The 26,142-nt window shown below is 40.3% G+C and overlaps 1 protein-coding gene across 3 annotated transcripts in view; it reads right to left on the minus strand.

The window, feature by feature from the left end:
- EGFLAM (EGF like, fibronectin type III and laminin G domains) overlaps positions 1 to 26,142 on the minus strand; it is a 182,901-nt gene that overhangs the window by 64,913 nt on the left and 91,846 nt on the right. For all 3 annotated transcript variants that reach the window (XM_077763471.1, XM_077763472.1, XM_077763470.1), the window contains one exon: positions 20,618 to 20,784. In XM_077763471.1, coding sequence (XP_077619597.1) covers positions 20,618 to 20,784 — 167 coding nt within the window. The remainder of the gene's footprint in view (positions 1 to 20,617; positions 20,785 to 26,142) is intronic.

Raw genomic sequence — 26,142 nt, forward strand, 5'->3', positions numbered from 1 at the left:
AGTGGCTGCTGAATAATGATTACAGCAACCACCAGGAATATAACATGATCCTAACCTTCTATGTATCTAATATTACAACCTCACAGATACATTGAGAAAAAGATTGAGGTACAGGGCGATATGGTGCGAAAATTTTAATGTGTCTCTCTCAGTAACTGATAGATCAAGCTGACAATACAGATGATTTGAACAATGATATTATAAAGCTTGATCAAGTGGACATATATAGAACCCTAGACACCAAAATATGAGCATACACATTCTTTTCAAAAGTACACCAGCGGGGCACCTGGATGGCTCAGTTGGTGAGTTCAAGTCCCTTATCGGGTTCTGTGCTGACAGCTCAGAGCCTGACGCCTGCTTCGGATTCTGTGTCTCCCTTTCTCCCTGTACCTCCCCTGGTCACACTCTGTCTTTCTGTATCTCTCAAATAAATAAGACCTTTTTAAAAAATAAAAAATGACATGGGAAAAGTGCACGGAAAGAAAACTGACTACAGAAAGAAAGAAAGAGAGAAAGAAAGAAAGAGAGAGAGAGAGAGAGAAAGAAAGAAAGAAAGAGAGAGAAAGGAAAGAAGGAAGGAAGGAAGGAAGGAAGAAAGGAAGGAAGGAAGGAAGGAAGGGAGAGAAAGAAATAAAGATCCACAGATTAAACTAGTTTCAAACTGCCTTCCAACTAGAAGAGACTAGAGGGTGCAACAAAGCTCACTTAAAGACTTTGGAAAGATCCAAATAAATGGATAAGACAGAACATGGATGATTCTATATCATAAAGGTGACAACTCCTCCTGAATCAATTTATAAATTCAATATAGAATTCAACATAATTCTGATTTTTAAAATCTCAATTTTCATGGAATTGAAAAACTGATTCCAAAATTTATATTGAAGAGTAAAGGTCAAGAAAAGACAGGGCAATTTTGAAGAAGAATGAGGTTAAATAGAATTACCTTCCAGATAACATAATTTTATAAAGCTGTAGACATTAAGACAGTATTATATTGAGGTAGGAATGGAGAAATAGACTACAGAATTCAGAAACAGATCCACAAATGTATGGAGCTGATACATCAGAAAGATACCATTACAAATCAATAGGGAAAAGGATTAATGAATGACTCAACAATTGGTGCTGGGGCAACTGGTTATTGATATTAAAAAAATATTAAGTTAGGCTCCTACTTCTCCATACCTAAATGTAAATTTCAGGTAGACTGAGATCAAATATGAAAAGCAAAATTTTCAAATTTATAGGATAAACAAAATTTTGCTTAATGACATTGGAAAAAGGAAGTAGTGAAAAAAACACAGAAAGCATATTTCATAAAAGAAAAATTGAGATATTTAACTGCATTGAAGAAAATAATCCTGTTTACTAATTGATATTATAAGTGAAGTGAAAGATAAGTCACGGACTAGCAGAAGATATTTGCAACACATATTACTAAGGATTAGTATTTAAATGTATATATTAATGCTTATCAATACATACTATGTAAAGATATATATACACTAGAAATGGAAAAATGGAAATCAAAACAATAATGACATATTTCACCTCCATTAGACTGATCCTATGTAAAAGTCTGATAATACCAACTACTGGCAAGGATCTACAGCAAGAAGGGGTTTGAACACACTCCCCAGGGGGTGGAGATAACTGCAAACACCCTGAGGACCAATTTTCTACCAGGTGACAGAGTTGAAGATACACATGTACAGCTCAGCAATTTCATTTGTAAGCACATGCTCAGGAAAACTCTTTTACACACACTCAAGGAAACATATATGAAATTGCTCATTGGAACGTTGTTTTTAATGACAAAAAGGGACTTGAATTTTAGACACTTAAATGTCTAAAATCAAAATAACTGCTAAAAAAAAACTACAGTGTATTTATGTGGTGGAACATTATACAGCAGTAAAGTTGCATGAATTACAGCTTTACAATTCAGCTTGCATGAGAGTCAAAAACATAACGTCGTAAAGACAAATTCACCACCAGAGGGTACCTGCATGTCATTGCACTTATAAGGAATGTAGAAACACTCAAAACAATACCACATAGTGTATAAATAAATATACACATATTAGTATACTGATTAAACATGAAGGGAAATCATAACACAATGCAAATGTATCTCAAAGGAGAAGACAGGAGGCTGGTGTTGGGAAGGTACTAGAGACAGTGTATGGACTGCCCCTGTATCTGTGATGTTTTATATTTGTAACACTGAAGAAAATATGGCAACTGTTCAGATTTGACAAAGCTGGGTCATGGATACAGAGGTGTTCCTTATATTTTTCACTATGTTTGAAATTGTTCATAAGAAAAAGGAAGCAATGTAACAGAGGCAGAATTTTATTAAGAGAATGAAAAGCCACACCTAAGATAGCAAAGACAAAACTTCATGCTGTAGAAGCTTGAATTAGTGATGTGGGGGTGAACCTGAGAAATTTTCCCAGAAGGATGGAAAAAATAGGAGAGAAAATAATACATGTGGATGTGGATATAGAAGACAAGCACCAAACCAAGAGATAATGGGTATTTCTTTACTATTTACCAGAATAATGGAAGCAGAAATGTGAATCAAAAACATAAAACAAACAAACAAACAAAAAAAAAACTTGTCTGAGCTAGAAAAAAAAAAGAACACCAAGATCTGAAAGAGCTAATATTGCTGCTAAAATGAAAAGACCTGTACCTAGACACAAATTGACGAGATTTCTAAAGCAGAAAGAAAACCCATAGGAATCAGGAGGGCCATTTCCGTGTAGACAAGAAGTTGGGGAAGTAAAGAAATAACCTGAGGCTGAAATACATGGTTCATGAGGTGACTTATCTAGATTGGATTCATACAGACAGGTTAGGAAGGCAAAGGAAGTTCTACCACCTACAGAGAGTGTCTGAACTAAAAGGAATTAAGATACTTTTGAAATATCCCTTTGAACTGCAGTTTAAAGGAAAAATTTCAGTATTCAATAACAGTATGTATTCAGTGCTGGTCTCTAAAATATACATGAAGAATTTGGTGAATAATTCTGAAAGCATATTAATCATCAATGCTTCTAATTTTCTAAGGGTTTTACTTCTGTGAAGTTTCATTATCCCTAGAGAAATGCCATGACTCAACTGCAGCCCAATTTTTAATGAGGATCAGTAAAAATCTAGCTATACAGAAAAGATTTCTTCAGTCATTAAATCACTATTAAGGTCAGTATTATAATGCTCAATATTATTTTTTTTAGTTTATTTATTTTGAGAGAGAGAGCACCAGAGAGAGAGCATGAGCAGAGGAGGGGCAGAGAAAGAGAGAGAGAGAGAGAGAGAGAGAGAGAGAGAAAATTCGAAGGAGGTTCCACACTGTCAGTCCAGTTCAATCTCACAAACCATAAGATCATAGGACCTGAGTCAAAATAAAGAGTCAGACACTTAACTGACTGAACCACCCAGGCACCCCTCAATATTCTTTATATAATGATTCATTTGGTAATTTCTTCCTACAGCTGTATCCAGAAAAAAAAATATTTTCACTGAATTGCATCCTTTAGTCAGATACTGAGAGTTCTATAAAACCTTGATCTTTTCTTGGTCTTTGCTAATAAGTTTAGAGTTTGGTGGCACATAGGACTTTAGTGACTGTCTCACCTCATAAATTTATATTTGTATTTCTGATTTGGTTTTTGATCATCTTATCACATGTATTTTTAATTATGGTATGTGAATGTATGTGTGTATGGGTGTGTATACAAACTGCCTCAAATGATTTTTTGTGCATTGGCAAAATAAGAGTGATTTAAAAATGCATTCAAATGTCTTGAGTGAACTCACATTCCAAAAGCTTGCATGGCTCTAGTAGACTGTAGTCCTTACTGATGAGTTACAATAGAGACCAGTGGTGATAAGAATTAAGATAGGGAGGGCCCCATGGTATGCTGTCATGAAGAAAACAACTCCTACATTGTGAATATCATCATAGGAGTAGAACCAGTCTGAAATCAGGGAAGGGAGTCTGGCTTAAATCCTTATCCTGACCCACAATCTTCTCTAACAATTGATTAAAAACTCCACAGAGAGTCTGTGACAGGAGCAAGCTAAACTCTCTCTGGGTCATGGATCCAGTTGTGCCCAAGAAACTTTTTACAAAATAAATGGAAACAAGAGTAATTTGTTCTCACTTTCAAATAGATATTGGCATATTGATTAAACCAAGACACAGAGAGAGGAGAAGCCAGGAGCTCAGCTGAGGGTTTCCAAGCACTGGAGACTCACAAGCCATTCTCCATCAGGGAGAAAATCATGAAATGCTAATTCTGAGAATTCACTGTCTGAATAACAAATGGAACCATCACCATGCTTCCTATGGAAGACTTTCCATTTTCCATGTTTGAAATCCGCACCTTGAGAAATTATCATCTAGTTGGAATCTGCTGAGCAAGAAAAGAGGAGTATGTGGAAAAACACATAGACTTCTAGAAAGAGTGGGTACAGCTGGTATACCATGTATACCATCTACTGGGGTGGAGGGCTCACGCTATTATTGTCAGAAGCAATAAGGCAAGAAAAGTTAGCTGGGGCTAGATTATGAAAGATTGTGAAGGTCAGGCTAAGGAGTATAGTGTTTATCCTATGAACAGGAAGAGTAGGAGACAGTAACATGTTAATTGGAGTGGTTTTACATTAGCCCGGTGCAGGGGTCCAGGATGGATTTCCATCTTCTGCCTTTGTGCTCCCATATTTTGTGGCCTCATGAACATCTTCAAAGATCTCCCTCAACACCCAACCCAGAAAACCTTCTACCTGGATTCTCTTGTTCCTCATCCCCTGTCCCTTTGGCGAAATCCCACTCAGCCATCCCTAATGTCACCTTACTGGGGAACCTTCGCCAATCCACCTGCCAGCTTCCTGATCCATGAAGTCAATCACTGTTCCTTCTCTGAGCTGCCAAGTGCGTTCTGTACACTGAGCGTGACTATACAGGTAGTTGTATGATAGTCTGTTCACTAGACTGGATCATGAAGCCCAGGAAGGCAATAACTGGCTTAATTCTCTTTGAAAAAGGTTTGGCAAAATAACTATTTGTGAAATTAATGGCTGATCCTTTCGGTTACTTCTATACAGAATACACCCTGACTTCATGTCCTTCAGTGCTCTTATGTATTTACATATAAACTGTTTTCAATTTTCTTACATATTTTATTCACTATTATTCAAACTGCAGATTTCAAACACATTAGTGAACAGGAAAAAATAATTCAGCGGGACTGTGACCACATTCTTTTAAATGGAACCAAATGGTATAAAAATATAAAGCTCTGCATTTAGTGTGAGGGAGTATTTTCCTATGAGACATTTCTGAGTGCACACTTGTGTGTGTGTGTGCGCACACACACACACACACCCCCCACACACATATAGTTATATTTGTGTGTGTTGGGCTGCCATGCAAATTGCATATTCTTACTGTGGGTTGCAGTCCAAAAAAGTTTGAGAAATCCTTCACTCTAGTTGATATTTTTGAATGCTGGTTAATTTTTCTAGTCTGATAGCCATTTTATTTTGAGCAAGGGTTAGATTTTCTAATTTTATTTTTATCTTACAGTAGGGTTTCTCAACTTTAGCATTATCAACATTTTTGGATGGATTGCTGCTTGTTGTGGAGGCCTGTCCTGTGCATTGTAGGATTCTTAGCAGCATCCCTGGTTTCTACCCACGAGATGCCAGTAGCACCTTCCCCCATTGTAACAGCTAAAAATGCCTCCAGATTTTTCCACCTGCCCCTTGGGGAGCAAAATTATCCCTCATCGAGGACTGCTACTCTATGATGCCCAAATATAATGCTGAGCATTCAGGAAGCCTTTAAGAAATGCATAAGACAGGGGCGTCTGGGTGGCTTAGTCGGTTAAGCATCCGACTTTCGCTTNACCCTGCTCATGCTGTCTCTCTCTCTCTCTCTCTCTCTCTCTCTCTCTCTCAGAAATAAATAAAACATTAAAATAAAAAAAAGATCTTGCAGGAGTCTACTGCAATAGACCGTCTGGGGATACAGACCTCCAAAGCTTCAGGTCGCTATGGGCCACCTTCTGACTACACACAACATCTTCAGTCTAACCAGAGGGTTTGCACGAATGTGGCTAGTGCACCAGGGCACAGCAAGTGTTCAGGATCAGGAGCTGTCCTTGGAAGCACCGAGAGGGGAGAAGGAATCCCAGGACTTCTGGTTGAAAGAAGTAGAGCCGTGCAACAAAAGAAGCATCTCAAGAGACTCTTGCAGAAAGTTTCCACTGGGACCACAGAATCAACAGTCCCCTCGTTCTGAAAAGAAGCTACAAATATATAGGAGATACAGGAAATTAAGTGTAGGTGGCAAGAAGTGACTCTGCTCTCACATGGAAGGGCCTGACCATGCATGCAAGTGGGGTCTTTGCAGCAGAGAGGTGGGGAGGAAATGAAAAGAGCACTGGCCAGAAGTCCCATGAACCTAACACTCACGGCCACTAACTGGAACTGGAATTAGTTCCTTAATCTGGTGACTTTTCAGTTCCTTATCAAAAGACAGGAAGTTTGGCTAGGTCCTTAATCTACTTGCTAGTTCCAAAATTCCATGATTTGATTTGGCTCTCTACCTTTCCTTTTCATGTATATTCTCCTTAAAGCTATAGAATTGCCTGTCTATTGGTCTCCCTTTGTTTCTGTTGATTTCCACACCATGGCCACAATGATCCTGTTTAAAATGTAGGTCAGATCACATCATTCTGACGCTCAAAACACTTCAAGAGCTTTGCATCTAATTTAGAATAAAACCCAGTCTTCACCAGGACCCACAGTGTTTGACCCCTGGCCTCTGGCTACCTTTTTGACTTCATTTCCTGTCATTCTTCTCACTCACCATGTCGCTCCCAAAGGAGCCTCCTTACTACCCCTAGAGTATCCTGAGCCTGTCATCACCCCAGGATCTTTGCATTTGCTACTCCCTCTCCATGGAGGGACTCTGCTTAAATCTCTCTTTTTATAGCTTATTCCAAACAGCAGTTCCCACTATCCTCTATGCCTTCTTACCCTTTCTCTTTACTCATCATTAAAGACATATCACTGGGGCACCTGGGTGGATCAGTTGGTTAAGCGCCTGACTCTTGATTTTAGCTCAGGTCATGATCTCAGAATTTGTGGGTTTGAGCCCCACATCTGGCTCTGTGCTGTCAGCTTGGGATTCTTTGTCTCCCTCTCTCTGCCCCTGCCCTCCTCTCACACTTCTCTCTCTTTCAAAAATAAATATTTTAAAAAGACATATTATTTATGTAATATCATAAATATTTATTTTATTATCTACTTACTTTCTGAGACTGGCTCTCCCACGTATAAGCTCAATGAGGGCAGGGATCATCTATTTTATTGACTGCTAGACCCCAGCACCCAGAATTTGCCTGGTATATTACAAGCATTAAATGTATACTTTATAAATGGATTGGCAAAAGAATTTTAAACAAGTGAAATAATCACTGTATATTCAGCAACTAAATTCTTTACTTCCTCCAGCAGCCTCGAGACATTTTCCAGATTAACGTAGTGATGTATGAAGCAAAAACAAAACCAAGATCAAAAAAAGCCTGACTTCAAGTTGTTTATAGCTTTTCTTATCTCTCACTCCTGTAATTTTCGTTGTTCTAATTCTTTCTGAATTTGATGGCCCTTTATTTCCTTTTATTTTAGAAAGTCATTCTATTGGTTCTTGGTACCCTGAGGACTTAGCATTGATTATCAGCAGGATGTTATTAAGGACTCAGATCTCTGGAGATTTCAGTTTCTGCTTGCAAACTTTTCTTTTGACTGCAGATATTAAAATCTAAAACCAGTTGCCCTCTCCCATTTTGGTTGTGACTAGTTAACTATGGGAGAACCCAATCATGTAGGGCAACAGAAGGGAACTTCTCTGTGTTGCCCTCATCTCAGCCACTTCAGGTGACACCAAACGGATACCAAACTCTCTTCCAGTTCTGAAAGTCTGTGAATTACTGCCATCTGCTGGATGACTTGTGAACTATTACCATCTGCTGGGTGTCTTCCTACTACCTCCTTAGGAGCAGTTGCTGGTTATTCCCCAGTGCTTGAGATCCTTTGGATATGTGGCCTTTGAAATTCCTTTATGACCATATGACTGATGGGAGCAATATTTCACTGGGCCAGAAAAGACATACAGTTACATTTTTAGATACGGTAGGTTAAATACTGGGGTTCTGATAAGGTGGCAGCACTATTCCTTGATCTCTGGCAGATGTCTAGCTCTCCATCCAAGTGAGGGTAAGGGAGCCGGAAACAAAAATTCCAAAATGAGACCTGAGCTTTAAGGCAGATGATTTTTTTTCTTTTGAAAAATAGTTTTGTCTTAAAAGTGTGTATGAACAATGTGCTTCCCTATGTACATTACCTATCAAAATATTCACTATTAGTCAGAAAAACAGGTCAGAGTCTTAGGTTTCAAATGCCATCCATATTACTAATTGGCTGCAACATTAGTCAATCCATCAATAAATGAAGGGATAACAGTCCTGACCCACTGTGCTTTACAGCAATGTCAAAAGGGGAAACAGAAACCTAGACAAGCTAAAAACTAAGTAAGAACATAATCAGGAAGCCCGGGTTTGTATATTATAGTGAAACAATCTAAGTGGCCATCAATAGAGAATTAAATAAATGTAGTAGAGCTTTACAATGGAATACACTATGGTTATTAAAATTAATGATGTAGATCTACACTTGTTGATATTTAAAGATGCGTATAGCATTTTGCTACACATAAAAATTCTATGTATGAAGATTTTAGGATTGGATTTTAAAAAAACAACCCTGGAAAATTATATACCAATATGTTAATAGTTGTTATGCCTGGATACTGAGATTAGATATAATTTTCATTTTGATTTTTTTTACATACTTAATGTTGTTTCAATGTTTTTTTTCCAATAATAAGTATGGATTACCTTTTCTGTAAAAGGTAATAAGTAGGAGAGAGGGCAAGATGGCGGAGAAGTAAGGAGCTCCGTACTNCTTTTTTTTTGTTTTTTTTCCCTTTTTTTCTTTCTTTTTTTTCTTTTTTCCCCCTTTTTTACTCTTTCTTTTTTTCTTCTTCTTTCTCTNTAATTTGACAATAAACTATTTGTAAAAAAAAAAAAAGTAAAAAATAAAAGGTAATAAGTATAGTAACCTTTTCTAATAATAGGTATGGATTACCTGTCTTTAAATAGACAACACAAAATGCTGCTTCTGCTTCAGAATTATTGCAAGGGTTGTCTTGATTGGTCTCACTGTGCTTACTCTAGACCCTCTACAGTCCTTTCACACACTGGTAAGAGTGGCTTCATTGAAACCTAACTAAGGGGACACTCCCAGTCTTCCCATCTCTCTCCCAGGAAAAGAAAAATCGAATGACTTCCAATGGCCTCCAAGGTCCTAATCAATCTTTACCATGACTCCCTACCCCTTCTTACCTCACCTCCTTCCAGGTTCCTCCCCACCCAGCCACACTGCCTCCTTGTTCTTCCCTGAACACCCCAGGATGCTCCTGCTTTGGGGCTTTGGAATTTGCCTGGAGCATTCTTCCTCCAGGTGGATGAATGGATAGATTAGATAGTAGATCAATTGGTTGACTGATAGATAGATAGATAGATAGATAGATAGATAGATAGATAGATAGATAGATAATAGATAGATCTATCTATTGGTCCAGGTACATATATCCAGAAAGTTCACCCCATCCTTCTTACTCAAATGTTACCTTCTCAGGAGGCTTTCTCTGACTACCTATTCCCTTCTCTGTTTTATATTTCGCCATAGCCCTTATCCCCATCTGACATACTACCTACATTTTTTAGTTGATCTGTTCACTGTCTGTTTTCCTTGACTAGAATGTAAGTTCTGCAAGGTCAAGGATTCTTTTTGTCTATTTTGTTGACTGCTGAATCCTCAGCCTCTGAAACTGTGCCTGGCCATTGTGGGCACTGAATATTTGTTTGAAAGAGTATATGGATATATCGTCAAATAAATTGGGGGAACTGATTCCTTAGGAAAAAGAAATCCCGCATACTTTAGGAATCAAGTTGAAAACAAGTTTGTCCCCAAAGTGCACTCTTAATCAGGATCTGCAACTAAGTGACCTTGAGAAGACTACTGAACCATTCTGGGCTTCAGTTGCTTCCTGTGCAAAACAAGGACACTGTCCTTGCCCACTCTGAGTTTATAAACTTGCAGTCAACAAAAGTTTGGCTGTGAGACCTGACTACCTCCTTTCTTCCAGGCAAAATTCTAAAAAGGCAAAGATGAATGAGGTAAGGTTCATTTTCTCAATCAGTAAGAGAAAGACCAAACCACAGCCCATATTTTTGGAATCCATGTAAAAGGCACCAGTCTCTAATGATAGATGATACTATTACTTCTTTTGGTGGATTCCTTCCGTCCGTCCTCCAGTCTCCCAACATGTACCTCTGCTCCTCTCCTCTCTGCCTCAGGCCCTGGGAGGCTGACCTGGGAGGCTGCAGCTGCGATCTGACCATCTGGGACATCAGCAGGAGAGTGGCAGGAGGGAGGAAAGAAGTCAGCGTCTTTGTTCTCCAACTTCCATTCCACTAGGCTGTCACGGGGCACATGTCTGAAGGTCACGGTTCTTCTGATGGCTCTCCCTGTCTGTCTCCAGAGGCTGGTAATGACTTCCTTTTGGTTTCCTTACATCTGCCCAAACTTTTTCAAAAAATTCCTTCATTAAACTCACTTCAAATTAACCAACTGTATGTGCCCCCATTTCCTGCCAGGAGCCTGGTGACTCTCAAGATCATTAGAGAAGTCCTCTTTTCCCCCGTGGCTGTTTCTTACTTGCACACATTTGTTTCACATTTGGTTGTATATCAGAAGAGACCTGCCAGACTCAGCCGGCACGCACTGTGTCCCCGCCCACAGTCTGTCACTACATCAAGCTGATTTCAGATGCCCCCTCTCTGTGCTAAAGCACCATTGTGGTCCTACTGTCTCATCAAAGGACCTACGTGATTCAGGGATTTGGATTCTAAGAGATGATGCCAGCAGAGAATTGTGTCAAAACAAGAAGAGCTCTGAAGGACAGAATAAAAAAGATTAACCATGAAATAATGAACAGAAAAGAAAGAACAAAGAGAGTGATAAGGAAATAGAAGGAAACAAAAGGAAAGCTAGGGAAGAACACTTGCATATGACTTCAATCTATTAATGTTTCACAATTTGTTGAGGCCGGAGTATCATAAACAGCATGTGGTTGCTCGCCGCGTGACCGCTACATAGCAGCTGACCCACTGAACAGGTGCTACCTTTGAAACCAGCGCACCATGAGGGGCACTTGGGTGGCTCAGTCAGTTAAGCATCTGATTTCGGCTCAGGTCATGATCTCACAGTTTGTGAGTTCGAGCCCTGTGTCGGGCTCTGGATGGAGCCCCCTCCCTCTGCCCCTTCCGTGCTCATGCTCTATCTCTCTCTGTCTCTCAATAATAAATCAATGTAAAGGAAGGAAGGAAGGAAGGAAGGAAGGAAGGAAGGAAGGAAGGAAGGAAAGAAAGAAAGAAAGAAAGAAAGAAAGAAAGAAAGAAAGAAAGAAAGAAAGAAAGAAAGAAAGAAAAGAAAGAAAGAAACCAGAGCCCCATGAGTGTCTTTTCTTAGGGAAATTATATTTTCTTAGTCTTTATTTTAGTCTTTCTTCCTGAGCTAGCCAGAGGGGTTAAAATATCTGCGTGGTGATTATAAGTGAATGTATGGTAATGTAACATGTACCAAGGCCTCAGAAGAACAATTAATAGGTAGCAGGTATTTAAACAGCAAAGTGAATCATTCCCTTTAGAACCAATAAAGTTGTGCAGATGAGCGCTACTCAGATTTACATGCATCGAGGCATCAGCAAATCAATGGAGCGATTACTGTGGAGGGCACCTGAATGTAAAATCACGGTTGAAGTTATGTTTATGCACAAACCGCACACTTAAAATGCATTTTTATCTGGGCTATGAGAGAAACCAATGATTTGTTCTTTCTCCTGCTCCCTTCCCCGCCTCCCCCCCATCTTACATTCTAAAGATTTACAAATCCACGAAGCTCACCAATTTACAAGCCAAACCCAAGCTCAGGAAGTAATGCCCAGCAGAACAGCGTTCTCTTTCTCCCTGGAGAGTGGCACACACCTGCCACCAAGGTTGCAAGCTTTTGGGGGCTCCTATTTGTTTCACACTTTTCATGTGAACATTAAATTGCAGGGATTTCCCTCAAGGAGACAATGTCATCAGCAGGCACTAAATGATTCCTTCCAAGTCTGACAAAATTGCTACAGACAAAATTCCCCAAATTTTCAAGATGACCCCTTAAAATTTGGGGGGAACCCCAGAAATATCCCACAGAGGTCAGCTGATTATGTCCCGTTGGCCAAATCTGGTTCAGCTGCCTGTTTTTATTTTTTAATTTTTTTTAATGTTTATTGATTTTTGAGAAACAGAGACAGAGAGTGAGCAGGGGAGGGAGGTGCAGAGAGAGAGAATCCAAAGCAGGCTCCAGACTCTGAGCTGTCAGCACAGAGCGTGACGTGGGGCTTGAACTCACTTGCTTGACCATGACCTGAGCCGAAGCTGAACGCATCACTGACTGAACCACCTAGGTGCCCTGAGCTGCCTGCTTTTATACTGACGAAATCAAGGTCTAAGCTCAGGATGGAGCCAGTTCTACCAGGGGGCCACCTCAGTAAACAGAAACCCAGGTATCTTTCATGTCCTTATAAATGTTCCTCTTAACCAGAATCGCAGTATATCCAGTCAGCCAATCCCAAATGCCAATCCAGTTCTGCACTCTATACTTTTCTCCTTCCTCCTTATTCATTCTCTGTTTTTCTCTTTCTTCTCCTCATTCTTTATCCTGCAAAAGCTTCCTGCCTCCTGCCCCATTCTGCAGTTCTCTGGATGCTTGAGAATTATCTTCCTTAATCCTTTTTAATAGTACACAAGTTAAATGTTTTTTACTTTTTTAAAGGGTTGAAAAAAAAGCTTAAAAAATATTTTGTAACACATGAAAATGATACGAAATTCAATTTCCCGTGTCCATTAATAATTTTTTTTAATGTTTATTCATATTTGAGACAGAGAGAGAGACAGAGAGGCAGAGACAGAATATGAGTAGGGTAGGGGCAGGGAGAGAGGGAGACACAGAATCCAAAGAAGGCTCCAGGCTCTGAGCTGTCAGCACAGAGCCTGTCATGGGGCTCTAACCCACAAACCATGAGATCATGACCTGAGATGAAGTCAGATGTTTAACCAACTGAGCCACCCAGGCACCCCCATTGTTAAAGTTTTACTGGAACAGAATCACACACATTCTTTATTGTCTGTGGATGCTTTCATGCTACAAAAGCAGAAGTGAACCCCAAAATCCTAAAATATTTACTGCCTTGCCCTTTACATAAAAATATGCTGATCTCTGTCTAAATAATTGGTTAACTTCAGGGAGGTTAAAAACAAGCAAACAAAAATTAGAGGTCCAGTATTATAACCGCAAGCTCTTTCTTTTTGTCTGAATTCAGGATGTGCTTGAGTGGTGAGAGAGATGATGAAATTTTGTTACCAATATTCATTGTCCCTTATAGTTTTAATTATTGGATGTCTTTTAAATCTGCAGTCTTTTAAAACCAATCAACCAACCCAACCCATCTTAATGATTCTACTTGAACTAACTCTTTTAGTCTCTTTTGTTCTTCTACTTTGGTCAAGACGGTTTTGTTCCTGACCCTTTGTTTCTGAATTCTGACATTCTAATGCCCTCAAGTCCCAGGAGCAGAACTCAGGGCATGAAGTCATAAAGGAAAATCAATATATAGGTCAGCGATCACCTGGTCAGTTACACCATCTTTCAGGAATTATGCATGGAGGAAACGCATACCAACAGCCCCCTTGTCTTGGAAAGGGGGTAGGTGTCATAATCTCTGTTTTACATATGGTTCCTCAAAATAATCTTGAGAAATAAAAAATATTACCTACCTCAGACATTATTATACCCATTTTAGAGATGAGGACACTGAGGCCCAGAGAAATTAAGTGACTTTCCAGAGTTCTCATAGCAAGGTAATAAAAGAACGGTTCTCTGGTATTCTGACCCAGGCATGCCTGACAGATTCTGCTCCATCTAAAGGTATAGTATTTGGAGGAAGTGAGGAACTTCCAAGGGTTAGTGAGGACTTTTCATAGGAACTGACCAAAATAGGCAGGGAGCTGTACATGTAAGTCATGGAGATTTGGGGAGAAACTGCTTCCAGTCCCTGCCTGTTTCTTACCCATCCCTAGTACAGACCACTGACTTTCATCCCGTTTGCTTTCCTAATTCAAGGCATTACTACCAAATAGGAGCCCTTGCTAGTGACTGGGGATAAAGGAAGTCTATTTTGTGCCCAGGTATGTGACAACATGTACCAAGGAATTCTAGCCTGCTAAGCAGGTCTCTGGGGAGACCATCAGGCAATTAAAGACAAGGGCCGGGGCACTTGGGTGGCTCAGTCTGTTAAGCAACTGACTTCAGCTCAGGTCATGATCTTGCAGCCCGTGAGTTTGAGCCCCACATCTGGCTCTGTGCTGACAGCTCAGAGCCTGGATCCTCTTTCAGATTTTATGTCTCCCTCTCTCTCTGCCCCTCCTCTGCTTGCACTCTGTCCATCTCTCTCCCAAAAATAAACATTAAAAAAAAAGACACTGGCCCAAAATGAGCAAAATCAGATTCAGTCATGGACATTCACATGATAAAGGTATAAACAGATACACAACCAACAGAGGTGCAATGCCTGAGTAAGCAGGAAGGTAGAGAGCAGAAAGGTGGGAGTGGGGGGCTGGGTGGGTATAGGGAACATCATGAAATCGGATCTACTATAGAAATTTGATTGATTTGGGCCAGGGTATGTTGTCTCAGCTCAGTATAAGAGAGTGTTTTCCTAACTGCTAAAGAAAATGGACTGGGTGGGGTGGGGAGAGTCTAGTGAAAACCAAAGCCAGACTGAACATCTCACATCTTCCTATGTAATCTCTGAAGAGCTAAGACCATAATTAGACTTACTAGAAGCAAAGGAAAAATGTACTCGAATTTAGCATACAAATGTTAAAGCTTATTCTAATGGTCAAGAAAGAACATAGGAGTGAACACAGGCTTGGTTAGAAAATGTCTCTCCCTGGGGCGTGTGGATGGCTCAGTCAGTTAAATGGCTGACTTCAGCTAATGATCTCATGAGTTTGAGCCCCATGTTGGACTCTGTGCTGACAGCTCAGAGCCTGGAGCCTGCTTTGGGTTCTGTGTCTCCCTTTCTCTCTGCCCCTCCCCTGCTCATGGTCTCTCTCTCTCTCTTTCTCAAAAAAGTAAATAAACATCAAAAAAAAAAAAAAAAAGAAAGAAAGAAAAGAAAATATCTCTCCTTTCCTCACCTCCTTCTTAGCAAACTGTGCTCTTTGTATCAACAGAATCTCTCTCAAAGGCCTCTTCTCCATCCTTATTGCCTTGAACTTAAACTTAAACCCCCAAGTTTTGCATTCTTTCTTCCTTCCTACTTCCTCCCTCCCTCTTTACTTTTCTTTTTTTGTGACACATTGCAGTTCTGGAGTTGGACTTTCCCTGTGAACCACATGGACTGATGTCATCCCCCAGGCTCTTGTCTAAGTCACATTCAGTCATTCGTGTACTCAATAAATATTTATTGAGCACTGACTTTGTGCAAGGTGTTGGGAACACAACATTGGGCAAGGAAGCTTATCCTGGAGGAGGGATATAGATAATAAAAGTTTCAGGCAGTGAATGTGCTCTGGAGAAACTAAAGCAGAAATGGGGCTGGGGTAGGTAAGTATGAAGGTTAGTGAAGCCTGTCTGAGGAAGTGACAACTGAGCTATGGGAGTGCCAGCGGTGGTCATGAAAAGATCTGGAAAAGAGACTTCCAGGCAGAGCAAACAGTGGGTGCAAAAGCCCTGAGGCAGGAAAGAGTGAAATGACTTTGGTGAGGAACAAAATGGCGCCTTCCATTGGGACTTCCCTGACTACACCCAGTCTACTTCAGTGAAGAGTTTATTATTGGTTCTTTCTCTAAATAGTGAAGAAAGACCATGAGAAATCAAATGGTTCAGGGTGTTAAGACCAAGTTCCATTCCCAGGGAAATTTATATAGCCCTAGAGTGGTCAAACATGTGAGTTTTCATTTTATTTCATTTGTCTTTGGGGGAAAAAAAAGAAAAAATTGGTTTTTTTCCTTCTACCATGTCTGTTATTTCTAGCTCATGCCCTCTTGTACTCCTTCTCTCCTCAGCCAAGCGAAGCTTGGATCCCAGCAAATAAGTGACCAACAGATGGGGTGAATGCATATCCCACAGAGCTGCACATGTGTACCTGTGTCTTTGAGGTTCCAAAGAGTCCCCTGTTCTGACTGGCTAATTTATGAGACCAATCACAGGAAAAAAAGAATGCCATGGAACAACAGACAAATTATAATGCTGTTGGTATTTCCTGAAGAAAAAAAAAATTTTAGGGAGTGGCAGACTGTGACCTTTGTCTTTGTATTTCCTCAGGGGAACAGTATAGGCCCTGATATGTATGGAAAGTCATCAGTGAGAGGATGGAGATAAATACAGGGTAGTATCCTTGTTATTCAGGGTTGCCAAAATGATGGTTTTTCATTAGAGGACCTGGATGCTGAAACGCTTTAATATCTTCTTCCCGTGTTACTTGTAACTTGGAGCTGAGGCAAGATGTGGAAGTGGGGCGTACCTGGCAACACTCTAGGGATGCCATCAAACGCTTGCTCTTCCTCACTCGGATGGAAGTCAGGGAAATACGGGGCCCTGGCATTCATTAAGGACACACACCGGCACCTGAGATCTACCCATTGTCCCATGAAGCAGTTAAGCTGCTAATAGGGTCTGGCATTAATAGGTTCAGAGGAAGTCAATGTGTTGTTAGTACAGCTGTGGTGCTAGCTGTCCTTATGGAAGGAGGAGGGTGTAGGCCTAAATTCAGCAGCAGAGGGGCCCAGCCTGTGGTGGTGTCCAGGGTGAGATCTAAGGATTCCCACTGGGCACTCTGTGATTCAGTAGTCAACGTAAGCACTCTGTTCTGTGGCTCACCATTTAGGAAGCAAAGAAGGTAAGACACCAGGAGAATATCCACATGGGATGGACCTTGAGGTGAGGAAGAAGAGGAGGAGCGAGGAGGGCTGGGGAACGCCCAACAGGCACAAATACTGGTTGCACAAACCCCCTCAGGGCAGCCTTCAAAATATGTAACAACTGGCTTGGCTGGGGTCCAACCAATGAGAAGGGCCGTGGGCTGTAAATGCTGAAGAGGCCCAGCTGAATTTCAGGCCTGAATGAATGTTTTATTCCCGTTTTTGTATGTACAATAGACCTCACAAGTTTTAAAATTAAAAAAAAAAAAAAAATTCTATAGGTTCGTTCTGTGCTGGCAAATTTTCTTAGTCCAAAGATTCTAGAAGGACTATTCCCGGTATTTTATTTAACCACTGACCGTGTCGTTCTCATGCTATTTGGCATTCAAAGAATAAGAACCTCCTTCCTTTTGAATCTTGCTCAGGGAGGTAACTTCGCAGTCAGCTAAGCTTGAGTTCAAATCCTGCCTTTACAATTAGTATTCTTGGCAAAATATGTAACCTTTCAAAGACTCAATTGTTAAAAATCTATTCAAAGGGATACCGTTCCTCCAACCCAGAGTTTCTGTGAGAAGTGACGTGGGGTTTCCTGGGTAGTATGCTCAGTGCAGCCACACAGTGCCTGGCGTATAGGTGGTTTTCGCCGTGGTAGCTCTGAGATTGAGAATTTATTTTAATTCAGATAAATGCTACTTGGTAATTAGGTAATTTGATATACGGAAAAATGGGCTTAGGAAACTAATAATCTAAACTAATAGCAACATAAGAAGTGTGAATATGGCAGAATACAGGGTTCCCTAAAATATTTGAAGGATTCATGAGGAAAAAAACCTTAACTGAAATACCAATCATAGCACATTCTTATGTATTCAGGAAACCAACCATCTCATCATTTCTATTTCTATTTTCCTGAATAGAATAACTATACATATGTGAGAAACAGTTACATTTTATTAAGAATATTTCATAATTGAGAGTTTTCATTGAATCAGCCTTTTCCCCTACACACAGCTAATTCACCATGATGCAGTCTCATTTCACATTGGAGACCAAGTGTAACGAAACGTCCCATGTCTGTGAGGCAATTTCACATGCCTTAGCATGTGAATTTGTGAATTGACTTAATTCACAAATGGGAAAATAATTATCAGAAACTGCAAGACTGGACCAGTATTGCAGCTTAAAAAAACCAAAAGTTTACAAGATGCCTCAACTTTTGTCCCCTCTGGCAATTCCCACGGCCAGGGCCAGCACAAGTTGTTACGTCTTGGCCTTTATTTCCTGGTCTCTGTGGAGAAGGAGACTAGCAGGCATGGAGGGAAAGAAGTGAGCATGGGGTAGCTCACAAAACAGGAGCAGAGTTGGGCGTTGAGGAAGCGAATGGGGGCGGGGTACAACCACACAGTGCACCTGCCTCAGTCTATATATAAAACAAAAAGATGAACTGCGTGTTTCACAATAGCCAGATCCCAGGGCCTGCCCCAGTCACGACTGCCCCAATTTTGGCCATGCACCACAAAGCTGAACCAAAGATTACAGTCTGGACTTCGTGCAGCAAGAGTGGCAGGAGACCCTTCATCAATTTGAAATAGAATCGTTAACATTTCTTCTAGAAAGAAAGAGTTTCATTCCTTGTCATATGACTGGGGAGTGTTAGCTTCTAAATCCTAAAGAAAAACAATGAAACAATTGTTGGGCAATCATAGTTATTCTGTGTGTGTGTGTGTGTGTGTGTGTGTGCGCGTGAGCGCGCACATGCATGTGTGTACCAGTGTGTGTGTATAAGTATGCGTAGGTCTGAGTATGTATATGTGTGTGTGTGTGTGTGTGTAGGTCTGGGTATGTGTATGTATACGTGTGTGTTTATGTGTGTATGGGTGTGTATGTGTGTGTATTTGAGTGTGTGGGCATGTAGGGGTTGTGTGCAACATATGTGTGTGGGATGGCCTCACCACAGTCCCATAGCCCCCAACAATTCAATTTGAAGGAAGGAGCCCTGAAATTCAAGGTTAGGGTAAGGGCTGCTTTTAGATAAGGCAGAATCCTAGCAGATGTGGAATGTGGTGAATCTGTATTTCTGGAAACAGCCATGGCCTTGGGAGTCAGCCATGTGGGTGTCGTGTGAGGACAGGGGAGGAGTTTATTCAGATCGACTAACCGATATTATTAGGGCTCTGTGTTGGCCAATAGAAATGCAACTGAGGGTGTTAGGTAGGCTCTTCTTTTCTGAGGCTTGTCTCCTGAGTAAAGAGGATCCAGGGGTAGCATGGATCTTTAGACACAAACCTGAAGGAATTTATTGTCAAAACTGAAAAGATTACAGAGTTTTCAAACAAAAAGTACCAACATTTCAGCTCTGAGATCTCCTCACTACACAGTATTCTAAGTTTACATAAAACGTTTTTGTTTTTCATTCTCAGAGATAATTTTATTATCCTCTTTTAAAGATGCAGAAACGGAGTCACAGGGAGGTTAAATAACTTGCCTAATTCATGCTAATAGGTAGCAGAGCCAGGAATCATATGTGACAGTCTGACTCCAGAATAGGTTTGTAATTGATGTAGGAGACTTAGAAAGGAGAAGGAGTCTCACTGTTGCTTGGTGTTAGGGTTTTATATTGGAAAAGGATATAGGGTCCAATCAAAGGTGAGTGATAGGTGAATAATTGTTGTTATTTCAAGAATCATCGAAGGTAGGAAATACTGATGGTGCCTTAGTCCCAAACACTAAGATTCCTAAGCCAGCATTGGCAAGTGGTATAAGTAATCAGTGTGGTTCTTGCTTGAGTCATGTGGGCACTTCTTAAACCCTGGACCACAATCAGAATCTGACTTTTCACAAAGTCCCCAGGTGATCTGATAGACAGTGACCCAAGCTTCCCCCAGTGCCCCGGGGGAGGCACTATGACAAACAGGATCTTACGCCATCAGCCGGCTAGACCCACAGCTACATGTCAACACACCAGCGACTTTGATTCTCCCTGACCATCATTCAGAGGGACTGATTTTACTTGAGTGTCCTCGGTTATGCAGGTGAACACAAATCCTGAAGAGTCTGGGAGCATTATCTTTTCACCTATGACCCTAAGATGAACCCATTTTCTCAAAAGATGAAAAGGGCAGAGATGGGGGAAGGCTACACATCATCTTGGTATGTGATTTGTTCTGTGATTGTGAAAGAAAACTGACCTCAAACTCCCCAAGGATCATATGCAAAATTAAACTTTCCGCTGACCTCGTGTACATAGAAACAGCCTGTTGTCCCTGTTGAGAGCCTCGAACTTAAAAAGTGCTGGGAAAACACAGCAGGAAAAGCTGGGGATAACCTCATTCCAGGCTGTCCTCCTGCAGGGCACTAAGAAACCCCAGTCAGGCGGGTCCTTGCAAGGCTACCTCAGCAGTGCAGAGACGTCTGTCCTCCAGACAGACAGTGGTACTCACGGAATGTCCTGATGGTGTCGCTAGGCCGGCTGCGGGGGCTGGGGCCGTGGGGATTCATGGCCTTCACGGCAAACTGATAGTTGGTATCTGGATCAAGGCCCTTGATAACCATGGAGTCCATCTGGATCCGCTCTTGGATTAAGGTCCAACTCTTGTCAAAATCTGGTCTTTATTGATTAAAAAACAAAACAAAGTAAGAAGCAGTAATTCAGAAAGAGCAAAGAGAAGGGAAGCTTGCTGGCTATGTAAACTCCGAGCATTCGGACTCTAGAAGCAATACTTATAAAAATGAGTTAACAGTTCCTATCTAAAAGTCATCTTGATTTTAAATCATAGCTCATAATTTTTAAGTCCCTGCCAATAAAAGCAAGTAGATCATTTTTAGGGCCAGTTTTAAACACTGTTTAAAGATCATCTGCTTTTCCTCGGCATGGGCTTGACTATGGTGAAAAGATCCCCACATAGGAGTTCATTTTCAAGGACTTTGCCTTCCAGATGTTTCCCAAACAAGCCTTCCCCAAACAGCCCCCATTCCCAGAGGTCAGCAGGGCAGATTCCATCTACTCACAATCTGCTCACAAAGTAAACAAATGTAAGTTTTATAGGGTGACTAATTGTATGAACTGCCTTGGGAAAACCCACGAAGATTCTGTTCGCAGTCATTCTTGCTCTTAACAAAATTGTACAATTGTGCCAACTCACTGACTTCTCTCACGTTCTTCTAAGAACCCTATAGAGAATGCAGGCCCTTACTTAGAGCCCCCACCTGGGAGGCAATATGCAGAGGGTAAGGGTCCAAACTCTGGGGTTGTTCAGAGCTGCTCAAATCCTGCTCTACTACTTACTAGCTGCTATTTAACTTCTCTAGGTCTCTATTTTCTCATCTGTAAAATGGGGGTAATAAAAGTGCTTATCTAAGAGGACTTTCATAAAAATTAAATGAGAGATATATCCTCAGCATAGTGCTGGCATCTCGCAGGTCATGAGCTTGAGCCCCAAGTTGGGTTCTGTGCTGACAGCTCAGAGCCTGGAGCCTGCTTCGGCTTCTGTGCCTCCCTCTCTCTCTGCCCCTTCCCCACTTGCACTCTATCTCTCTCTCAAAATTAAATAAACACTAAAAAGATTTTTTAAGAAAATTCAATCTTCACCCAGGGCTTGCATCATATTTCTACTGGACAACGCTGCTCTGTCTGGCTTCCCAGCTGGAGGGAGAAAGGAGAGCATCCCAAGTAGTATGAACTACAAGATGAAACTGGGGAATGGCGGTACATGGCCAGGGATGGTGTGAAGGCTAGTTAGTTGGATGCTTTGTGTTATCAGCTAATTACAATAGTTACCGTCTATCAAGTGCTTGTGACGTACCAAGCACTGTTCGTAGTATCTATGCAGGAGATATTAATATTAAACACCCTATTCCCCTCATATTGATAGAGGAAATTGAGGCATTAAATGATTGAGTAACCTGCCCAACTTCACACAGCTGATAAATGGTGAGGCCAAGTTGGGTTGATGAGGAAGGGTTGGATTGAGAAGATCTTTGATACTGGATACAAACTTGGGGTGATCGTGGCTGAGAGGCTGCTCTCCATCCTTTACCTTGCTTCCTGACCACTTCTCAGTTGTTGGATTGTTAAATATCTCTGCTCCCAGATATTTAGAGGATAGCAGAAAGCCAAAAAGATTGAGGTTTATTTTTTAAGAACTTATCAGGGAAGGAAATAGAGACTTATTTTGCAGAAAGGAGATGCCCAGATGATACATGGATGTCTTGAATGTGTGCTTGCTTAGTTTTTCATTGGCAGGAATTAAAAACCAAACAGAGCCTTTAAGCCCAGTAGAAGATGCTTCCTCAAGCAAGTAGTCTCTGGGGCACGTGTCTTATAAGAATTCATCTGTTCAGAGAAGCAGTGGTCACAGGACATGCTCACTGGAGGAAGTAGGGCTCATGTCTCTTTCTTTTTTTAAAAAATAATTTATATATTTTTTAAATTTACATCCAAGTTAGATAGCCTATGGTGCAACAATTATTTCAGTAGATTCTTTAATGCCCCTCACCCATTTAGCTCATCCCCTTTCCCACAGCCCCTCCAGCAAGCCTGTTTGTTCTTCATGTTAAAAGTCTCTTATGTTCTGCCCCCTCTGTTTTTATATTATTTTTGCTTCCCTTCCCCTATGTTCATCTGCTTTGTATCTTGAAGTCCTCATATGAGTGAAGTCATTCAATATTTGTCTTTGTCATGTCTCTTTCTTGATATCCTTTCCCTAAAGATGGACTTCTTGTGTAAGCTAACTTTGTCATCAAAGAAAATCTCAGTGAGTGGACGGAAACACATTTGCAAATTTAAAATAGAACAAAAATCACATCACAGAGGAAAGCCACCGGCAGCACCTAAAAGTTGACAGAAAAGATATGATCTTTAGATAAAACTCTCCTGTTCTCCTTTGCTAAGCTTTTCCTGTGGCATTTATAGAGGAAATGCCATGTAACTGCTCTCAGAACATGCTACTGTTTATCCAGGAATGCCTGCAAATATCCACAACAATCTTCACGTGGAAATACAGCCCCCTTCCTCCACACACAGAAAGGAGATTATATTGTATTTGTTCATTTAATGCAGGAAAGAAGGCTGTATTTTAAGCGAGTAAGAAACTGAAATCATTAACATTAAATTTCATGATATCAAGTGAGAGAGCAAAGCTCATGTGGACTGAATACCAGTTCAAAACCTTTAACATTTTGCCTCTGATCTTGTCATGGGCTTTGCATTTAAATGTGTTTAGAGTCTCTTGAGGTACAAAAGTGCAAAGGTGAGGCTGAGAGAGAGATAACCGGGCGAAAGTATTGTCTTAGATCATCCTCAAACAATAGCTTTATCTTTCTCCACTGAAGAAAATTATTCTATTCTGACTACAAAGTTGCCAGTCAAATCCCCATAGCAACACTAGCCTGCCAATTTCCTCATCAGCAAAAAGACATGAGGCGAGAAGTAAGCTAGGAATATGCTGCCATCCCAGATTCATATGGGCAGCCACCAGTGGGGTGGACATTTTCAGCACTTTTCCAAATAGTGGGATAGCGTTGGGCTGGGAATTTGGCATCTCAGGAGATTAACTGCTTTTGTAAGGTGTTTGGGCGGTGTGGGTTGGGAGCGCGGAGGTTCTGATGGGCAGATACAATGAAGTTAGCAGTGGCTACTCAAAACCCAAGTAGCTTATTCAAGCGATTGAGACTCACTGGTTCATTTTGGTGGGAAGAAACAGTACCACTGGCAATGTTAGAAGCCAGCCTGGTTATCAGATATCTTACAGATCAACCAGTCCAGATGCCTACAGGCTCTCAGAAGTTACATGCAAAACTTGAAGAGTCACTGATCTAGTCCAGTCTCTCAATCTACCCATGGGAACACTGAAAAAATGTAATTTATCTAAAATCATAGAACCACTGGGTGGTATATTTTTCTTATTCCCTTTCTTGTGGCATTTTGACTACGTTGCCTATTGCCGGCATCAGTCTTATGTGGACAATCATTTTTCTTGGTACCATCAACCCCACAGGTGGCTGCCTTGGGCTACTCAACTGGCATGTGGTTGATTATCAACAGGGCATCCATCACAGAAGCTATATTCTAGGAGGTTCCAAGGAACTGTAGACACAATTTCATTCTTAGGGAGTTTATAATCTAATGGGGAGCTAATATTATCTAAGGATCACTAGGAAGCCAGTACAAAATAGCATATTTCAAGTGTTATACAGCTTATCTTTGAATAACACAGGAGTGAGGGGTACTGATGCTCTTGTGTAACTAAAAAGCCATGTATAACTCTTGACTCCCTAAAATTTATCAGCCTACTGCTGAACTGACTGAGAGTATAAAGTCAATCAACACAAATTTTGTATGTTACCTATATTATATACTGTATTTTTACAATAAAGCAAGTTAGAGTATAGATAATGTTATTAAGAAAATCATAAGGAAAATACATTTACAGGACTCTAAAACATTTATCAAAAAACAATCCATGTATAAGTGGATTTACGCAGTTCGAACCCAGGTTGTTCAAGGTTCTGCTGTATTTGAATGGGTCGGTCACTGTGAAATGGAAGGTATATGAGACCAGAAAGAACTTAAGTTAGATTGCAAATGTATTTGGGTTTTGATAACTGAAAAAAAATAGAGCGTCTTTGGACGGAGGAGATACAAGAGCAACATCAGCTGTCTGTATGATCTGGCCATATTGCCATATTAAGCACTAGTTACATGTAAAATATAATGTGGAATATCTAAAGACAGTAAATAATATGGGTCCCAGTAATGAATGATCAATTAATCTATATAAAAAAGGGGTACAACATATAAAAACATTAGCCATAAATAAGTAAATGAATATATGATACCTCTGTGCATATCATACATTGTCTAAGCTTTTCTTATCAACCACTACTTAAACAACTTGTCCAATTAACCTGTGATTTTCATTTGTTTCCACTAAGTCAGCTATTGGCTTGTCAAGAGTCAGTTGTGTTTCCTCTGAAACCTACTTATGACTTTTGTGTTTGTTATTTTTATTATGTTATTTAATGTAATATATAAATTTGTGGAATATGAGTAAAAAAATAGAGTGACAACTATTTTTTAATGTTTTTGAAAGACTTGATAAAGCTGAACCACTAAAACATTATCGCCTTTGATGCGGTGTATGTGTATGTGTGTGTATTTAGTTATATATAATGAAATATTATTCAGCCATGAGAAAGAAGAAAATTCTGCCATTTGCAGGAGCACAGATAAAATGAGGACATTATGTTAAGTGAAACCAGGCAGAGAGAGAAAGACAAATATGATATGATCTCATTTTTATATATGGGATCTAAAAACTCAAAGAACCAGAGAGGTGAATGTTGGTTGCTAGGGGCTGAAGGTGTGGGAAATATAAGAGGTTGGTCAAAGAGTACAAACAGTCAGCTTTAAGATGAATAGGTTCTGGAAATCTAATATACAGTGTGGTGATTATAGTCAATCATACTGTATTGTATTCTTGAAATTTGCCAAGAGAGTAGATCTTAACTGTTGTCACCACACACACACACACACACACGCAGGTAACTGTATGAAGTAACAGATGTGTTAATTAACCTGAATGCGGCAATTACACAAGTGTGTCTACATATTAAATCATCACATTGTACACGTTCTCAAAATCACACTGTACAAGCTAAATATATACAAGTTTTGTCAATCACAACTCAACAAAAGTGAGAAGAAAATCTAGAATAAACAGAAGAATTTTAGGAAATGCAAATAGTTGCTTAGGAAGTGGCCTTACAAAATAAGATGCATGACAGAATAAAAGATCAAAATGATCCCCGTATACAGAAACATAAAGGCAAAGCCAACTCAAATGATAAATGTAAAATCTTGTCTTTTTTTTAAAAATTTTTTAAGCCAGCGGCACAGATATAAAGACAGAGAAAATATAGTATGGCAAAAATATATGGGGAAGGCAGGGGACATAAAACTGGGCTT

This window comes from Crocuta crocuta, unplaced genomic scaffold, assembly GCF_008692635.1.
Source record: "Crocuta crocuta isolate KB4526 unplaced genomic scaffold, BGI_CrCroc_1.0 scaffold4, whole genome shotgun sequence".
In the NCBI taxonomy this organism is placed as follows: Eukaryota; Metazoa; Chordata; class Mammalia; order Carnivora; family Hyaenidae; genus Crocuta; species Crocuta crocuta.